This window comes from Vicia villosa, unplaced genomic scaffold (assembly GCF_029867415.1).
Source record: "Vicia villosa cultivar HV-30 ecotype Madison, WI unplaced genomic scaffold, Vvil1.0 ctg.001792F_1_1, whole genome shotgun sequence".
NCBI classification, from domain to species: Eukaryota; Viridiplantae; Streptophyta; class Magnoliopsida; order Fabales; family Fabaceae; genus Vicia; species Vicia villosa.
In genome coordinates this window covers 37,034-57,832 of record NW_026705729.1, presented here as the reverse complement: position 1 = coordinate 57,832, position 20,799 = coordinate 37,034, and the positions used below count along the sequence as shown (strand labels likewise).

General features: G+C 32.4%; 3 protein-coding genes across 3 annotated transcripts; 2 read left to right on the top strand and 1 right to left on the bottom strand.

Moving 5' to 3' along the window:
• Window positions 1-5,434: 5,434 nt before the first annotated feature.
• On the top strand, window positions 5,435-6,527 carry LOC131636601 (ethylene-responsive transcription factor 2-like). Its single transcript, XM_058907212.1, has one exon. The coding sequence runs from the start codon at window positions 5,478-5,480 to the stop codon at window positions 6,108-6,110; it is 633 nt and encodes a 210-aa protein (XP_058763195.1). The 5' UTR covers window positions 5,435-5,477; the 3' UTR covers window positions 6,111-6,527.
• Window positions 6,528-13,925: 7,398 nt separating this feature from the next.
• LOC131636594 (ethylene-responsive transcription factor 1-like) lies at window positions 13,926-16,016 on the top strand. The gene has a single exon (XM_058907204.1). The coding sequence runs from the start codon at window positions 13,983-13,985 to the stop codon at window positions 14,613-14,615; it is 633 nt and encodes a 210-aa protein (XP_058763187.1). The 5' UTR covers window positions 13,926-13,982; the 3' UTR covers window positions 14,616-16,016.
• Window positions 16,017-18,686: 2,670 nt separating this feature from the next.
• Window positions 18,687-19,343, bottom strand: LOC131636596 (uncharacterized). Its single transcript, XM_058907207.1, has one exon. The coding sequence runs from the start codon at window positions 19,341-19,343 to the stop codon at window positions 18,687-18,689; it is 657 nt and encodes a 218-aa protein (XP_058763190.1).
• Between the last annotated feature and the right edge of the window lie 1,456 nt (window positions 19,344-20,799).

Here is a 20,799-nt window from a genome sequence, read left to right as displayed (position 1 = left end):
CTATAATGTTGTACGAGACAGAATGCTGGGAAACTAACAATCAATGCAATAATACAGTAACTGTAGTAAATATGAGCATGTTGCATTCGATGTGTGGTAGGAAAAAATAGAATAAGAATACAAATGACAATATTAGAGCGTGTCGAGGTTTCACCTATCATTACAACAACATATATATATATATATATATATATATATATATATATATATATATATATATATATATATATATATATATATATATATATATATATATATATATATATATATATATATATATATTTCTTAAGGAGTTTTAACCTCCACTGGATATTGGGCCGAGGTGAAATATATTTCAATAAGCGCCCACATTTTTAACTTTTAAATTAAAAAAATAGCATTTATCCACTCAGTTAGGCAAACAACTGTTGGGAAAATTCCATCAGGTACAAGCTTCGGTTCTCATCAACTGTGATTTTGTGTTTTATTTAAAATTAAATGACACCTTCCTTTTTTTTAAAAATTAAAAATAAAACAATCTATTCTAGCGGCAGGGATAACAACAAACGGTAAAATTAGCACTGGTACAAACTTCAATTTCCAGCAACTACAATTTTGTATTTTATTAAAAAAAGAGTTACTACTAATTCCCTCGATTATTCAAGCAAGTGATTATAAACTTTTTTAAAATGACGCCTTTTTTAGTTAAAAATAATTAAGTTTTCTCTTCGATAGACCTTCTAACCGATAGGAAAAGTGACATTTTCATTTATTTATATATTTTTAAATTAAAAATAATTAAGTTTTTTCCTCGATTGGACCTCCCAACCAATAGAAAAAGTGGTATTCCTTTTTCTTTAAAATTTTTTAAAATAAATAATATTTTCCCTCGGTTGGACCTCCCAACCGATAGGAAAAGTGATGCCTTATTTTTTTTTAATTTTTTTAAGAATAAAAATAAATAATATTTCCCCTCGGTTAAACCTCCAAACCAATAGGAAAAGTGTGCCAATTTTTCTTTTCCAAAATAGAACACTAGTTTTCTTCATTTTTGCATTAATGAATATGTCCTCGAGTCCTATACAAACTTCAACTTCTACCTTCAAACTTCATTTTAGAGTTTCAAAAATCCATATTCTTTTCTTCAACTCGAAGAAAGCAAGAAAAGAAGGAAGGAAACTTGAACCAAACTTGAAGAGGGAAGCTCAAACCAAATTCACTGCTTTGACTTCTTCATCATATTTCTGATACGTAAATGCTTTTTCTGTGCATGTAACTTAGTAATGTTAGTTGTTGTTGTTGTGTTAAGTAAAATGTTTAATGTTGTTATTATTATTGATATTGAAGGTTTAATGTTGTTGTTCTTGAGATTGAAGGTTTAAAGGTTTAATGTTTTTTATGTTAAGTAAAAGGTTTAATATTGTTGTTGTTGTTGAGATTTAAGGTTTAATTTTGTTGTTGTTGTTGAGATTGGTGGTTTAAAGGTTTAATGTTCTTGTTGTTGTTGAGATTGAAGATTTAAAGTTGTTGTTGAGATTGAAGATTTAAAGGCCTAATTTTATTGTTGTTGTTGAAAGTTTAATGTTGTTGTTGAAATATTAAAGTTGTTGTTGTGAGTTCGATCCAATATCTCATACTTCGTTATTGGCATTTTGGTGCGGTGAGCGTGGAGAAGATGCCTTCAACAAATTATGAGATATTGGATCGAACTCTAGTATGATCGAAGGATAGCTTCTTGGTTCAACAGTTCGACAGGGTTAAACATGAAGTCGAAGGTTGTTCTCATGCTGGTGTCGAAATGTGCATGTTGTAGTCGAAGATGGATCTAGCATGCAGGTGTCGAAGATGCTAGGGTTGTTAGCATGTTAAATTAGGTTTTAGTGTTTAAACCCTAATTTGTTAAGTTAGCTTGTTTATTAAGTTAGCTTGTGTAATGGGCCTTGTGGAAAAAGCCCATTAGTTAGCATGTTAGGTTTTTTTTTATAAATAGCATACTAGTCTCTCATCATTGCATACTGCAAATCCTAATTTAGAGTGAGATAGGTTATTTGTTATTCTTGTAAACTTGTAATCTTGTTTTCTAAGAGAAAGTAAAAGAATAGCAGTTATAACCAATTCTTGTGTTCTTCTTCTTCCTTGTTCTTTATTCTTTCCTTGTTTTATACTTTGTTATTGACATTGAATTCACAACATTTGTTGTCATTTTTGTTGTTGTTGAAAGTTTAAAATTGTTGTTATTGTTGTTGTTGTTGTTGAAAGTTTGAAATTGTTGTTGTTGTTGTTGTTGATGTTGTTGTTGTTGTATTAACTTAAAAAAGTCTTGACATCTCTCTTAAAGGTGTAGAGAAATTTTAGTTAAATCTTGTTTGTTAAATGTGTAGCTTATAAATGTTGTGGGTTACTTTTGAAATTATAAGAAAATTTGGTCTTTAATAATTGTAAGAATTTTTTTGAAAACAAAAGTGCTGGAAGTTTTGATATATTTTCAACTTGTAATTACCATAATTTAGCAAAATTTCTAAAACCGCGTGTGTCTAATTTAATATAGGTATAAATTTATTATAATATGACTTATCAATATTTTGATATTACAATATGACATGACAAAGTTGTGAATTTAACAAAATTTTCATTCAAAAAACATGATCTATGTAAGATTTTGATTTTATTTTAAAAAAAGTTATGGGCTGTAATTGGATGAAAACTAATTGATTAAGTGCAAAGTATGCGAATGAAGTGGTTGAACTTCTTCAATTATTTGTAAGAAATCTTCCTAATATTGATAGCAAAAAACACAATATTAGGAAGATTTCTTACAAAAAACACAACGACAACAAAATTGGTAGATAGATACATGGTCCGTAAATCTTACACGATTGTCAATGGTTTTAAGAATTTTTAATGTGATGAAAAAAATTGGTAGATAGATACAAGTTTAACTGAATTGCTTGAATTATTTAAATATAGGATTCCAAAAGATAACACGTTGAATTGTAATTATGAGGATAAGAAAATACTGTGTCCATTGCATATGGACTATATAAAAATACATGAATGTCGAAATGATTGCATATTATACAAGAAATAGTATGGAAAATTAAATTAATGCTTGACGTGTGAGGAGCCATGCTGCAAGAAGCTTAAGGACTATGATGTTGATGATGATGGTGTAAGCACAAAAGATCTTCCTACAAGGGAGATATGGTACCTACCAAAAATTAAAAATTTCAAGAGATATTTTTATAATGTAAATTCAAAAAAGAATATTAGATGACATGCATATAAAAGAAAATGTGATGGAAAAATTCGCCACGTAGACAATTCTTTACAATGGCAGAACAAGATTTGTTGTTTTGGGATTTCGGCCCTGAGCCAAGAAATCTTAGGTTTGAATTTTTTACTGAAGGAATGAACTCATTTAGTAATATAAGTATTAACCATTCTTCATTGCTTATTCTTCTCATAATTTATAACTTACTTCAGAAGTTGTGCATGAAACACAAATATATGATGTTATCTGTGGTGATTTCGGGTCCAAGACAATCAAGAAATGCCATAGATGTTTATATAAGTCAATTGAGTGAAGATTAAAGAGTTTACTAGAATGAAGACAATGATGTTCATGATACATATTTGTATAAAAATGCATACAATGTTATTTTGCATTATCAATGACTTTTCTGCATATGAAAATTTATCTGCATACAACGTTAAGGACATAAAACATGTCTTAAATGTGAAGCTGATACATACCACCACCAACTATAGAATGGAAACTAATATTGCTTACCATGGGTATACAAATTATGAGACTCAATCATGCGTATCATAGGTTGCTGAAGACTTTTAATGGAGAGTACAAGCTTGATATGGCTCCAACGCCCTTAATAGGGGAGGAAATTTATCAACGATAACAACAAGTTAATATTGTATTTGGAAAGAACCAAGAGGAAATGGTAAATAAAAATACATGAAAAATAAGTGTGTTCTTTGATATTCTTCCATATTGATCTAACATCAACGTAAGACATTGTCTCAGTCTGATGCATGTGGAGAGAAATGTGTATGATAGTGTAATAGGATCACTTCCCAATATTCCAGGTAAGGCAAAAGATGGTAATAATACTCGTCTAGATATGAAGGACATGAGTATACGACAAGAGTTAGATCCAAAAAAAATTGTGAAAGAATATCTTTTCCCCGAGCAAGTCACACTCTATCTAAAAAATTAAAGAAAGAAAAAATATGCGAGTGCTTGCAGGGTATTAAACGTGAATGCCACAACAATTCATCTTAGATGCAAATTGGTGAAATGTAAAGTTAACGTAATGAAAACAATGATAAAGAAAACAATTGTATAAAGTACAACACCATTCTTTGAGATGAATTGCAAGAGCATAAAAATGTTTCTTGGTTGATTCGTTAATATAAATATTTCTCTAGTAATTACTAAAATTATTTTCTTCAATGAATGCTTGTTAAAATGGAATTTCATCTAACCTTTGTCATTTTATACAAGAAACAAATACATGCGAACACCGTTGAGTTTGGAAAGCACCTGGGTGTGTAAAAAATACTTAAAATTTGAGCTTCAACAACTTAAAGTGTCACCAAATATGTTAAAGAGTGTCGAAAAATATGTACGATGATGAGTAAGCTTAAAAATTTATCAACAAATTTGATGTTTTATAGATTGAACTAATAGAAAAGAAAGTGTCAGATTGAAGAACTAAAAGAATTATCTATTCAATGAGGTTGGTTTATTCTATGTTTTTTAAATTTATGATTCAGAAGGATTAAAATAAGGTGATTTTCGTTAAAGTAAAATTTCATCATATAGATTTATTTTTGGTTAATAATTCCAATTGAAGAAAAACTGATACATTTTCCAATATTAATCAATGGTTCGAGAAAAAAGTGATGCACTTTCCATAACAAGTTCCATAACAACCTATGTTACATGGAACATCCAACCGAGATAAAATCTCTTTCTCAAACAAAATGATACATGTTTGATTATGAGGTAAAATAAATTAATTTTGATTGAATCAAATTGGCCTATATTTGGCCTATATAATAATTTAAAAGTTAATCATTAAATGACTTTATCCGCATTCAAAGTCGTCTAATATTATATAGTGCAATATTTATCATTATCACAAAAGGAATATTATCCATTAGTTATCTAAATATTTAACTATATAAAGCAAATTAAGGCCCACGTGCAATAACAAACAAAGGGAACAAAGATTAAAAAAAGGCTTTGAATATGACTATATTCATTTGTTTATAACGTCCATTGGCATAACTCAAAAATCCATGAAGTTTCACCGAAGTGACCTCAAAAGGAATATTAATTTAAAAATGAATAACACCACGCGATTCAAATGAAAGTTTTTTAATAAACAATTCAATAGTTGCTGTATATAAATAAAGTATAGCACAATGTTCCCAACACTCACTGTTAGATCCAAAACATCGCTACACTCATTCAAAAAATGGCTTCCACCACCAATGATTCAGATTTGGCATATTTGGAACACATTCAACAATACCTTCTTTGCGATGATTCCAGCCTTCTAACATCTGGCCAACCTTTCCCAAGTCCTAAAAGTGACAATGATTCAGACACAATTATAGAGCGGAGGGAAGTAAGCACGCCTCCTATATGGAAGCGGTACAAGGGCGTGAGGCGTAGGCCGTGGGGGAAGTTCGCAGCAGAGATCAGAGATCCAAAGAAGAATGGTGCTCGGGTTTGGTTAGGAACTTATTTGACCGAGGAAGAGGCAGCTTTGGCTTACGACAAAGCTGCATTCAAGATGCGTGGCCAAAAAGCTAAGGTTAATTTTCCCCATCTCATTGGCAATGACGTGTCTAAGTCGGTATCAGAGAGGGAAGTGGGTTCAGTGGTTTTGAAACGGGACTCGCCAGAGTCTTCATCGTCCGTGGGAAGTTGTGAGTCATTGTCACCTGGATCAAAGAAGAGGAAGGGCATGGCTGATCTACTTAACAAATTAGCGAAGAGTCCATGTAAAGCTATGGTGGTTGAGAATGAGAAATCCTTACAAGAAAATGATTTTGAGCAATGGGTGAATGAGTTGAATGATTGCACTCTAATCAGGAGCTCCTAGAGTAGTTCTGTTATAATTTTATGTTTTCTATTATTTTTTCATTACCCTGATGATTTTCAAGGGGTGATGTTTAAGCAAAACTACAACAATTAATGTTGTTATTTGTCCGAAAGAACGTTCTTTTGGATTTGATGTTAAGTTGAAAAGATTTTTTATTTTAAGATGTACAGTTTCATTTTATCTTTTCGAAAGGCAATATTTCATGGAGACAACTTCTCTACCCATCACAAAAAGTTGGGTAGTGTACCTCCAACCACATGATTCCATCTCATTTAATACATTTAATTATTTATTAAAATACTACAAATATTTATTGTTTTCAAAGCATTTTACAAAGGAGGTAATCTTACCCAACTTTTTGAGTTGGGTAGATAAGAATTCACCATATTTCATATGTGAGCAAAAGTGATAGCAATCTTACCCATCATTGATTTCAAGTCAATTGAGTGCAAAAGTTAGCTAAAAGATAATGAAAAGAAACCAATTTTCCTTCCTTTGTATTTTAAAAATGGACTATTAATTGTCGTGGGGCTGAATACTCAATAATGGCGGAGAAACATTTGAATATATTTTAAGAGGAGTGCTATGCATACACTTTAAATTGTACAACAAGAATAAGTATTCATTTGCATTAAAAAAATAAACAAATAATTATTTAATATAATAAAAAAAACCAAACCGTATGAAATACGGTGTAGTTGTCAAATTTTGGTGTAACAATATCAATTCTCATATTTTAAAGTTGTAATTAGATGGAAAAGAATTACTTTAAAGAGAGATAAATTTAAATATAATGTATTTAACTAATTGTTCTAAAAGGAAAAGACCCAAAGTAACAAAACTTTTTTAGCGAAGAATAGATAGATTATTTTCTCTCATTGAGCAGGCAATTTCTCCCGTAGATATTTTGTTAATGGTTTAGATCAATCTGACAGTTGGTTGCATCTCGCGTCTTAGCACACGCGTTCTGCTACCAATCATTTTTCTTATGTAAAGGGAAAAATGTGTTATTTCTTAGGTATTCAATCTTCTTTCAATCAAACACCACTTTTCAATATCATAATGACTTGAACATTACTCTCCACTGCATCGAAAACTCAGAACCACTGCAACAAGCTATAGAAATATGATTTCTCCTCGGTTAGAAAGTGTTTTTATTTCTATTTGCTGGAGCGAGGTAAAGAAGCGCTCCTCCACACACTTTGATTTAATTCACTAGTTTTGTAACCCTAGTAAAGAAATCAGTTATGCTTTCACGTTCTTTCATCTGGAGTAATTCATATGTTCTTTTGCGAGTTTGTAATCTCACCTCCTTCACCTTTTTTGCGTCTCCAAATGATTTTTCCAGATTTTTCCATGTTTCTTTCGCTGATTCGACATCACTCAGCTTTTCAAAATTGTCTGGATCAATACATTGATGAATTATAAAGAGAGCTTTATAATCTTTCTTCTTCAATTCTTTGTGTGCAGCCTTTTCTTCATCTGTAGCGTCTTTTGCAAAAGGTGTTACTTCTTTCACAAGATCCCAAAGATCTTGATAACAGAAAACAACCTTCATTAGCTTGCACCAATTTTCATAACTCTGACTCTTTAGAATCGGAAGACTTGCCAAAAAATGTCTATTTTGATAATTCATCGCCATTGCGTTTTACTTCCCACGAATATCTCAGCCAGTGCTCTAGATACCAGATGTTGAAATTGTTGGGTCATCTTTAAGGGGGAACCATTCACATTGGGCTAAACAATCACCTAAAGGTTAAAAACTCACCCAAACAAGTGAGAGAGACACCACATATTCACCCAAAACCTTAAGGTGATAGGTGTATGGGTTTTCTCACTTATAAAATGCTCAACCTTCACTTTTCTAAGCAATGTGGGACTTAGAACTTACACTTATTTTTCCACACAACTCACATTTGTTTCTTAACTATCTCCCCATTAAGTGTGAGTCCATCCATTATGTTCCCCCTCAAGCGGAAGCTCTTTCATCCACATGCTTGTACTGCCATTAAGAGACACCCTTATCTCGTCATGGGGACTTAAATGAGACATGCCTCCTGACCACAATGTCAAGCAGACTTTTAACACAAGGAGTCAGTCTCTTACTCGAATCAGGCTCTAATATAACTGTTGGGTCATCATTGAGGGGAAAACATTCACATTGGATTAGACACTCACCTAAAGGTTAAAAACTCACCCAAACAAGTGAGTGAGACACCACATATTCATTCAAAAACTTAAGGTGATAGGTGTATGAGTTCTCTCACTTATAAAGTGCTCAAGTGAGTGGGACTTAGAACTTACACTTGTTTCTCCATACAACTCACACTTGTTTCTCAACAAAAATTACACCAAACTTATGAAGAATTCTGAACCAGTCTTGATAAATAAAATTCAATCAACCAATCAAATTCTCTCTTGTTCTTCACTTATGTGAATCAACCAACCTTAGGAAAGAAAGGGAATTGGGGTGTCAACAAAAATAAAGGAAGAATAATTTCTGCAGAGTTTCTCTCTGCTCACAAACTGTAATTTTATTTAATTATGCAACTTCTTTATACAATAATAGGGGTTACTCCCTAGTTATAGATTTAAAGTTTGCTTGCTCCCTAAGCAAAGCCCAAAATACCTAATTATGCTAACACTACAAAATTGAGCTTAAGTCGAAATCCATGTCGAGACTAACTCCTTCGACACTTCAAAAACTACAAAACTTTGATATACACTAGGCTATTCGACAAAACCTTGCTTCTGTCGAACAACATGCTTCGACGTAAGGAATTACATTCTCAACAAATTTGACTTAAAGATAAAGTTTTGTGATAAAATTTTTTATAATTGCATTGAAACCAAATAGACCGGAAGGCGTCGCAAAATTCTTATTTAAAATTAAAAATACCCCAAATTGATGAGTGAAGACACAAAATCATGAGAATTTCTAATCAACCTTGCTCCACAAATAGGGGTGAAATCAAATCAGTTTAGATAGAGTTTTGGTAAAATAAAAGGTCTGAACCGATGATATCTCTATCGATTTGGTTTTTAATATTTTTCAAAAAAGGAACCAAACCAAACTACCCGGTTTGGTTCGATTTGGTTTGGTTCCGTTGATCGATTTATAATATTTTTTCCAAACATTATATCCATCGGTGTACTCTCCACTATCGTGGTTTTCAGTGCATTTTATGCTATCATTTAAAAAAAATACATTTCATATAATTTATTTCATGCTCTATTTTTTCAAATAAATTACAAGTTTCTCTTAATCCATACGAAACAGTGACATGATTCCCACTGCATTACGAAATAAGTTCACTATCAAATATAAAAGTTAACACTTGGAATGAGAAGGTTGGAAAGAGATTTGAAATTTTAACAAATATAATACAACAAAACACACATTAATGAACATGTTTCATATCTCAAACACACATCAAAACTATTTGTAACAAGTCTAGAAGTAATTTTGTTGAAGAAGAAGAAACAAAAAAGGTAAAAAAATATGAAAATTAACGAAGAGAACTTGAACACGAAGAAGACAACCATAATATATTAGAATGACAGTAGAGAGAGCAACAATTGTGGAGCACAGCGAGAGCCGTAATTCAGTGAAAGTAAGTTTTTATGACTTATGGTTTTTACTTTATATGTTTTGGAGTTTGGTTCTAGATACTTGATTTTCTCAAAGGAAGGAAATGTAAACAAAGATGGAAAATGGTTGACCGATGCAAACTTTGGACGTAATGATGAATGAAATAAAAGATTTAGAGCATAATTGTTTATATTAGTTCGGTTCATCGGTTTATAAAAACTAAAACCAATAACTAAACCAAACCGCAACAATTTTCATAGGTTTGGTTCGATTTTAGAATCAAACAAGGAATAATCAATTTAATTTCGATTTGGTTTGAATTGAATTTTGGGTTCAATTGATTTTTTATGATCCGCTTACATCCATATCCAAGAAAAATAATTCTTTAGCCCGAAATTCTTTAAAAAAAAATTGAGAATTTTCAACTATTATCTAAGAGTACAAAGATGAATCAGTTGGTCTTTATTTGGCCTAAATGTTAATTTGAAAAGTTTCATCAATGACATGCATTATCCGAATATAGGGGTGACAAATGGGCATACCCACCCCGTTTATAGACCCGCTCCACAAAAGTCCACAAGAAAACGGGACGGGACAGTCATATATAGTCGAGAGTGTGGGCCTAAAATTTTGGTCCGTCCCGCAAAAAAGTGAAAGCATGGTGGGCTAAGTCCGCAGGCACTGCACTTTTTTAGTCTAAAAAATAGCACCTTTTCACATTTATTTTATTTCTTTTTTTTTGTATATTGTTTTCTCATTTTATTTATTTAACCATTTTAACCTAGTTTGAACTTTTCATGTTCAATATGGCACGACACTTAAGTTAGCCTTTATTCCCCTTCTGTTTAGCGTAAACCCCATGAACTGAAAAGTTATCCAAAAAATGTTAATGACAAAGGAATGGAGTTGAGATTTTCTCCAATTCTCAAAAGAAATGGAGAGCACAATTACTAAAGTAATTGTGTATAAATGTACACGTTATTGAAATGTGTGACATATATTTTACATATTTGACACATATATCATAAACACTATAGTACTTGTGTTCTCCATTTCTTTAGAGAAATGGAGAGGATTTCCACTCAAAGGAATGGATTGATTTCAAAATTGTGTAAATGTACTAATAGTTGAGATTTTATAAAAACATTATCGCGAAAAACAACTATGGGTGTTTTATCACTTGAATAATTTTTCGTCACTAGGATATCTAGGGCTTCCTTCTTCATTTTTTTAATTACTTTCTCACTATTCATTGATTATACACGTGGAAATTTAAAAATCGCCAAGAAACACGGTAGACAAAGATGACAAGTAAAGAAAGATAAAAGTATTGGGAGCTTACCAAAAAAGACATTCCTCTTTCCTTGGTGTTAGTGTCCATCGACAAAAGAGTTTCAATGAGCCTCTTTGAAGGTTTTCTTGAGGCTTTGTCTCGCGGAACAACCCCTTCGATATAACCCAACTCTTTAAAGAAAGTGACTAATCGTTTCTTTAGGTAAAAATCCTCCTGGGACAGATCATCCTCTTGGTAGACACATGACATGTTCCTTGTTAAGATGTGGCCTTGGCTCTAGAACATACGAAATAAATTTGTACATCAATATTCTGGTTCAGATTCTATGGTACAAGATTTTGCGTGAGCCTCGTGTCATCGGAATACACTTCGAAGTAACGGGTAACCAACATCAATGTAATTAAACTCCAACCATGCGCATGATTTTTTGTACTACAATGAACCTTGAAAAGGTGGAAGAAGAGTGACAAATATGACTTTTCCCCCTCAGTACTCACACCAGTACTAGAAGACTTTGATGAAAGACCAACTCACAGGAATCAATCGTGAATGAGAAATCATTAGATAGTTTAGAACTCCAACTATGAAATTGTTGAAAGGCAATCCAGGACCCATAATCGAAAAATATGCATTCACAAAAAGGTATGATGCACCTGCCATATTTGCTGCATATCTTTTTCATCTTTGGCTAGGATCAATACAAGCCAGTCATATGAGGGACCCACATCAAAGAAAGCCCTATCAATGTTACCTTCGCGAGGAAAAATAGAAGTGGCCGCCAAAATTTCTGGATCTACACATGCATGTGAAATGTCTTCCTTCGCTTTTCGACGCATAATAGATACTACCCCATTAGTTAAGAAGATGGTGTATTGCAAAGAATGCCTATAATGAAAGAACAAAAGTAATGAGCAAGGTAACAATACATATAGTTCTGAAGATCATAAGATATCTTACGGAAAGAAATGAAGTAAGCACTACCTGTCCAGATTTTTCCAAAAGATACTTAGAGCATCTCCAATGGTAGTATTTTTCAATGAGTTCTCCAACTAGACATAAATATAATAATTAAATATTGAATCAATTTGCCATGTCATAGTAGAGTTGCATTACAATGCAACTAGTAAAAAATTGTGGTACCCAATCAAATTAATTTATAAGATAAAGTTGTGGGACCCATTTGAATTACATCAATAAAATAAATTATTTTGAGATGATATGGCTGGTGGGACCCATAAAGAACTCAAAAATGAGTTGCACCATTGGAGATGGTCTTAGGTATTTTAGTACCCAAAGGTCATCATGACAAAGAAATTGAAAAGGCATCTAGGGCATGGGACACATTTAAGAAACAAGTTACCTATGAAAATGATGCCACATTACGACTTTTCACTTAAAAAGAGCAATGGACAGAAAAAGAAGAAAAAGTGCAACAAGGCCCTCACCTTATAGAGTATGGGCAAGGGCTTGGAAATCAACTGTTTTAGACCGCCTAAAAGGCCCAATAAATATAGCCCAGAAAATAAAATGACTCACCAGCCCGTGTGCGGGAAAAGTATGATATCCTAGACTAGGAAGTAGGAAATCCTAACCCAATATCAACGACGGACTCCTACATCTCACACCATTAGATTAGCAATAAGTTATAATCATATTACTATGTAAAAAGGAGAATGCGTTATTTCTCAAGTAATCTAAATTTAAATATAATTTGCTTCATCTTACTCTCATACTGACTTAGACATTGGAGTGATAACCATGTTGGTCAATCCCTTCTCTATTGCACTGAAAGCTCGAATCTACTATAGCGATCCACATCAATTGTTCACCGATCAACTATGATTTTAGCACAAAACTACATTATTCTAATATAATCAATTTTTAAAGTGAAGCTACCATTATAAGAAATGCTACTCCACTTAAGTTTCTTCTTTATTTATTTGTTCCAAATTTTTGTAAATGCCCCTTTATGTATTAAATTTTTTCCCTTTCCTATATTTTTAGAAAGTTATAATATATATATATATATATATATATATATATATATATATATATATATATATATATATATATATATATATATATATATATATATATATATATATATATATATATATATATATATATATATATATATATATATATATATATATATATATATATATATATATATATATATATATATATATATATATATATATATTATTTCTTTTACATAATCCATCAAACCCATTTCTCTTTTATGGAAAATCATTTTTTATATATCATTAAACATGTAATTAATTATATTTTTTCTTTTACGATTTATTAAATTTTTGCATTTCAATTGATTATTACAAATTGTGTTTTTTCCGACAATCTAATATCTTTATTGTCAATCTAATATTATCTGTAAAAAAAAAAAAAATCGCATATCCGACCCGAACCCGTGTGTACCTACAAATTTGTTATTAGTTGAAAATGAAAAAACAAACATTTATTTACAAATATGACAAAATATTATATAATAGAGGAAAATTAGTGTTTCATGATTAAGAGATATTATCTCCATACAATGTTGTTTAATATTTAATGGTGCATTATTTATCATCTCCAACAAAAGAATCTTATACGTTTATTTTCCCCTAATATATTTAACAAATAAAACAAACTAAGACCCACGTGCGATAACCAACAAAGAGAGAAGAGAATAAAATATCAAAAAATGGGGTTTTATATATATATTCAATTCAATTGTTGAACAACTTAAAGTTATGACCATTTACACAACTCAAAGGCTCTTGAAGTTTCACCGAAGTGACCTTGAAAGGAATATTTATTTAAAAAATGAATAACATCACGCGGTTTCAATGTCATTTTTTGAATATACAATTGCATAACAAGAGTTGTTTTGTTGCTATATATAAAAAAGTTTCTAGTATATATAGAGCTATATCCCCAAGTCTCAGTTACTCTCTAAACGGTAAACTTTATTTAGATCCAAAACATGGCTTCCACCACCAATGATCCAGATTTTGCATTTTTGGAACATGTTCAACAATACCTTCTTTGTGATGATTCCAGTTTTCAAACATCTTATCAATCTTTTTCAAGCCCTAAGAGTGACAGTGATTCAGACAAATCTGTAGGGGTAAGTGAGGTAAGTGCACCTCCGGTGTCTTGGAAGCGGTACAAGGGCGTGAGGCGTAGGCCATGGGGAAAGTTTGCAGCGGAGATCAGAGATCCAAAAAAGAATGGTGCTAGGGTTTGGTTAGGGACTTATTTGACCGAGGAAGAAGCAGCTTTGGCTTACGACAAAGCTGCTTTCAAGATGCGTGGCCATAAAGCCAAGGTTAATTTTCCCCACCTTATTGGCAACGACGTGTCTATAGATACGTCAGAGCCAAAAAGGGAGGTGGTTTTGAAACGTGACTCGCCTGAACCTTCTTCATCGGAGGGAAGTTACGAGTCATCGTCAACGGGGTCAAAGAGGAGGAGGGGTATGGCTGACTTACTAAACAAATTAGCCAAGAATAGAAGTCAAGCCATGGTGGTTGAAATTAAAAAGACCTCACAGGAAAATGACTTTGAGCAATGGGTGAATGAGTTGAGTGATTGCACTCTAATCTGGAGCTCCTAGAGTAGTTTTGTTAATTTTATGTTTTCTTTTGATTTGTGCAGTTTCTAAATATTTTTTTGCATTACCCGGTTGATATTAATGGGGTGATGTTTGAGCAAAACTACAACAATTAATGTTGTTATTTTTCCAAAAGAACACTTCTTTTGGATTTGATGTTAAGTTGCAAAAAGAAAGAAAGCATATTAGAGATGCATAAATTCAATTTATTCATATCTATAAGGAAATATTGATATGCGTGCCAAACTAATACTACTACTTCTTCTGGTCTAATTAAATATTATGGTGTTGATTTTAGGGAAGACAAGCTCACCTAAATGCGCCGGGTCTGCTTACACCCAACGGGTGAAAATTTGAATTAATTGAATTTGGGTTCGAGTGAGGGTTTGGGTAGTGTGAAACCTGCACTCGAAATCCGAAATCACATCCATATATATATATATATATATATATATATATATATATATATTAAATAGTTGTAGGAAAAATGTATTTTGTGTATTTTGTTACAAATTTGAGTTTGGGGGAAAAATCTGAATCCAACGGGTGTGGGCGTGAGTGTTATTTTGCCACCCGAACAGTATTTGAGTTTGAATTTGAGTTCGGGTACCAATTTCGAATGCAGATTTAGGTAGTGTGAAATCTGCACCCGACCCGTTGAGTTAGGTTATAAGAGGAGAAGAATAACTACAAATAATAGAATTTGATATTATCATATTGATACAAGACTTTTTTTTAATTGCAATATTATGTTGTTGGATTATATGAGGAAAAGAATAACCAAATAGACAACACGAATGTAAGCCAAATTATAATGAAATCTCCCCTTAAGTAAACTTTCACTTCTAGAGATAAAAAAACTCAATTAGTAAACTAAGATCCTTAGGGAGAATTCAATGCATCCCAGTCACTTAAAGATCCTACACCAGGTACTAGAGACTAGATTATGAGTAACAAATAGATGTAAAAAAATTCTAGCGAATCCCCATACAAAATACAATAGAGATCCTCCGGTTAACAAAAACATTCCACTTGAATAAATTGTCTCTAAAAACATCCTATCCAGCAATAGCTACCAAGAAAAGACCATCATTTTAGAGGGAGCTCAACTATCTCAAATGAACGGAATAGTTAGTTTCCGTCTAGCTAATTTTCCCTCTGAGAGAGGAAGAAAGTCTGATTGGACTAAATACATGAATGCCACTAAAAAGAAATCTTTGTTGGAATATTTCCATGCCCAATTATCACTACACATTAAACTAAAATTCTTGGAAAAAAGAAAAGAAATAAGTGATTAGAGGTTCTTCGTGAACAAAGAACAATCTCTTCCATCTAAGATCCCAAGAAATCCTCCCCTTTGAAAACCTCTTAATCTCATTCACCAACACTTCCTGAAATTTGGAAATGAAATAAGGTCTTTGAAACCTATACATAAATAGCCGCCCTTATTTAGGGATCTTCCAATAAGTAAGTCTGAAGACCTAATCAAAACATTCTTAACCAGCCCTCTCTCAAACTAATTTGAATGATCCTTTTTTTGGAGTCAATGAAGGTCACACCTTTCCACCAATGTGAGACAGCACAAAGGCACATAAACCGATCTCCGCACGAGGATGAACAAAAGGGACCCTATACCTGACCGAAAGAATATAAAACCAAAGACCGAGGGTACTTGATACAAGCCTCCAATGCCATTTAGATATCAAAGCTAGATTGACTTTTCAAAGATCTCTGACACCTATACCCCGGACTTCTTAGGCTTGCACACTACAAATTACTTCACCGAGAAAATTTTAGAATCCCTACCTCCCCACAGAAATCTCATTTTCATCTTTACTAGCGTCTTCCACACTTTCACATGCATCTTAAAGACATAGAGAAAGAAGATAGGAAGGGCATTGAGGACTTAATTAAGAATGATAACTTTACCCTCAAGACAAACATAAAAGTTCTTCCAAGAGTGAATTCTTATCCACATTAGGTTAATTAGCGCTTGCCATGTGGCTTCAAACTAAGGGTTAACTCCCACTAGAAATCCAAAATACCTAAAAGGGACAAACTCAATCTTGTAATGGAGAAAATCATGAGTCAACTATAAAAAAGTAGGGTGAAAATTAATTTAAATCAAGCTACTCTTATAAAAATTAACCCTAAAACCCAACGCCAACTCAAAGTCCCTCAAGATAGCTTTGATAGTCCACAAATTCACAACTGAAGGGTCAATCAATATTATGATATCATCAACATACTAGAGGTAGGAGAGATCTAAACTATAAAAACCTACTTTAACTAAAAAATAATACTAAGATCTAAAGCCCTCTTAAACAACCCACTGTTATGTTAAGCCACTAGAAGAAAGAGGAATGGAGCCAAATGATTTTGTTTTTTTACTTTAACACTCTTTGAATGATATCTGACATTCATTTGTCTTTCATACAACATGTATTGGACAACTATGAAAAGTAATTAAAAAATATTTTTTATTTATTTTAATATCTAAAAGAATTAAACATGTATTGAAGCAATATTATTAATGAAAAATTAAAGACATAACTTTTGATTATAATATTTTTAACACTCATAATATGTTGATAAATCAATAAAAAATATTTTTATCTTCTACACATTTCACAATAACAGATCACCTAAGATAACCTACAAAAACGATATTTTTTCAAAACTTTCAAATTAATCAAAATTACCGCATGCTAGATGATAGACAAATCATCCCTTACCCTATTCCTACCTCCCAAGCATATGACATATGAATAATATAATTTTGATTCGTGAATCTCAAGGTCACTATATTTATTACTTAAAAGATTTCGTTCACTAGGTAATCTGAAAGATTTCGTTCACTAGATAATCCAAATCCGAATATTTCGTGTAGAACGTATAAATATATATTCATTCATACGAGGTCAGTAGCAGAAGATCTTGTAGAGCTTAAACCTAATTAAGTTCCCATTCACGATTCGATGGCTTAGATTTTTTTCTTACCTTTTCTTTTCCGTAAGTTGAAATTTCTGCTTTGGATTTTCATTCACTCGGAATCCATATTATTCAATAATATAATTAAACTCAAGTTATAAATTTGTGTTTAATTTTTATACAATGTCAATGTAAAACAAGTTATATTGTTGATAGACCACAACCAATTTTATGTACAATTTAATATAAATAATGTGATAAAATCCAAACTTTATAATAATTTGATAGTTTTAATTAAAATTTTCTTGACACAAATTATGCAGTCTTGTAGAATTTGTGGATGATGAGAAACGCTATCTTGTTTAAAGATAATGTTTTTAACTTTGACGAGTGTTTTAGTGTTATAGTGCTCATTTCATTGAAATGATTTAGGTCATTTAATGATTCTTCTACGGTTTGTAATTTTCATTTTTAAAATATCTTATTTCTTTCTTGTATAAACAGGTAATGTGTCGATCGTTGTATCTTGTTTATATATACCATTACTTATTAAAAAAAAAAAAGTTAAACCCTATAAAATAACTAACTAAGCACATGTTGTGTCTATTACCATTATGCTACACATGCTTTTCTTCCTCAATCTCTATGAAACTGGATTTTAACAAGCGTGTGAAGTCATCATTTAGATTACTCATTTTAAAATTAAAGGAAAATATTTTATGAAACATTAATGTAAATTCAATGTATTAAAAACTGAAATATTTTTTTAAAATAAATATTAACTCAATTATTATTTTAAACAAAAATCCTCCGGAACGTTCCGGCCGGTTAGACCGTGAATCGGAGGGTAGAGCAGTTCGGTAAAGTCTTCGGACAATTGTGTATTTGAGCCGGTAAAAACCGGTGTGACTCGGCCGATTCACATGTCAAACCAGTGAATTGATGAATTTCTTAATTTGACGGGTTATTTTTTATATTTATTATTTTTTTAACTTTATTATAATTTTGATCCTATTTTTTATTTTATTTTTAATTTTGATGCCTCTATTAAAAAACGGATTTTATTAATTTTTTTTTGGTCAAAAAGCATATCTTTTTTAAAACCAAAAACAATGAAGTACACGCCGATCGTAAGGATCCAGGCTATCTAATAATTCTATTAGTACTCACATCAATGTGAGATCTAATCTTCCTATTCTTAATACCTCTAGTTACAATAATATCAATAATCTTTCCTAATAAATTTCGGTCGATATTCTTTTGGGAGAAAATCTTCTCATTTCGATTCTTCCACACTTCATAGATTGTTTCTGCACAAGCAATTTTCAGAAGCGGCCACATCCATCCTTTTTTATGTGTTTCGGACATTAGCCAAACCCTCTCTTCATTCCAACCATGCGGGCTTCTGTGCAATCCCAACCACTCCAATATACCTTTCCAAACCATATGGACATGGCTACATTCAAAGAAAAGGTGGTGAATGCTCTCCACATTATTACAAAATTCACACGTCGGATTCACGCTAATCCCAAATTTTAACAATCTGTCCTTAGTAGACAGTTTACCATGCAGTACCAACCACAAAAGGAAAATAGCTCGTGGTCGAGCCAAATTGTGCATTGTCATGTGTCGCCACTCAACCTTGTTCATCGTACCCCGTATGGCAATATAAAGCAGTTTAGTTTTGAACTGCTTACCTTGTAAAACATCCTGCCAATACTGCATATCCTTAATATCATCTCGACATTTCATCATTTTTTTCACACTCCATGAACAGCTTGCTCTCACCTGCCATGCCATGACCTCGTTATTCTTGATGTAGTAAGCATTCAGCCACCGCACCCATAGCTTGTCCGCTTTAGCTTGTAAATTCCATAATAATTTTCCAATAGTAGCAAGATGAAGGATAGAAAAACACTTAGAAAGGGGGGGGTTTGAATAAGTGTAGCTTTAAAAAACTTGACAGATAAAAATAAATTGCACAGTTATTTTTATCCTGGTTCGTTGTTAACTAAACTACTCCAGTCCACCCCCGCAGAGATGATTTACCTCAACTGAGGATTTAATCCACTAATCGCACGGATTACAATGGTTCTCCACTTAGTCAGCAACTAAGTCTTCCAGAGTCTTCTGATCACACACTGATCACTCCAGGAACAACTGCTTAGATACCCTCTAAGACTTTTCTAGAGTTTACTGATCCACACAATCACTCTAGTTACAACCTGCTTAGATAACCTCTAAGACTTCCTAGAGTATTCTGATCCACACGATCACTCTAGTTCCTTACAACTTAATGTAATCAATTCTAAGAGTATTACAATTGCTTCTTAAAAGCGATAATCACAAACTGTGATATTTCTCTTAACGTTTAAGCTTAATCTCACTAATATATTACAACAGCAATGTAGTGAGCTTTGATGAAGATGAAGATTCTGAGCTTTGATTTGAACAGCGTTTCAGCAAGTTAATATGAGTTGTTTTGGTGCAGAATCGTTTTTTTTGCTTCTCATCAGAACTTCATATTTATAGGCGTTGGAGAAGATGACCGTTGAGTGCATTTAATGCTTTGCGTGTTCCGTACAGCATCGCATTTAATGTTATACGCTTTTGTCAACTACCTCGAGCCTTGTTCACGCTGTGTCTACTGACGTAGCCTTTAGTAGCTTTTAACGTTCCTTTTGTCAGTCAGCGTAGCTTGCCACTTGTACTTCCTTCTGATCTGATGTTTGTGAATACAACGTTTGAATATCATCAGAGTCAAACAGCTTGGTGCATAGCATCTTCTGATCTTCTGACCTTGAAGTGCTTCTGAGCGTGATACCATCAGAACTTCAGTGCTTCTGTTCTCTTGTTCTTCTGATGCTTCCATAGACCCATGTTCTGATTCTGCTTCGACCATCTTCTGATGTCTTGCCAGACCATGTTCTGATGTTACATGTTGAACCCTTTGAGACAAAGCTTCTGAGCGCTGAATTATGCGTACTCTTTATATATTTCCTGAAAAGGAAATTGCATTGGATTAGAGTACCATATTATCTTAAGCAAAATTCATACTATTGTTATCATCAAAACTAAGATAATTGATCAGAACAAATCTTGTTCTAACAATCTCCCCCTTTTTGATGATGACAAAAACATATATAAATGATATGAATTTGCGATCAGAAAGAACAGACGGCAAAAGACAAATTACACAGCTATAGCATAAGCATATGAATATGTCTCCCCCTGAGATTAACAATCTCCCCCTGAG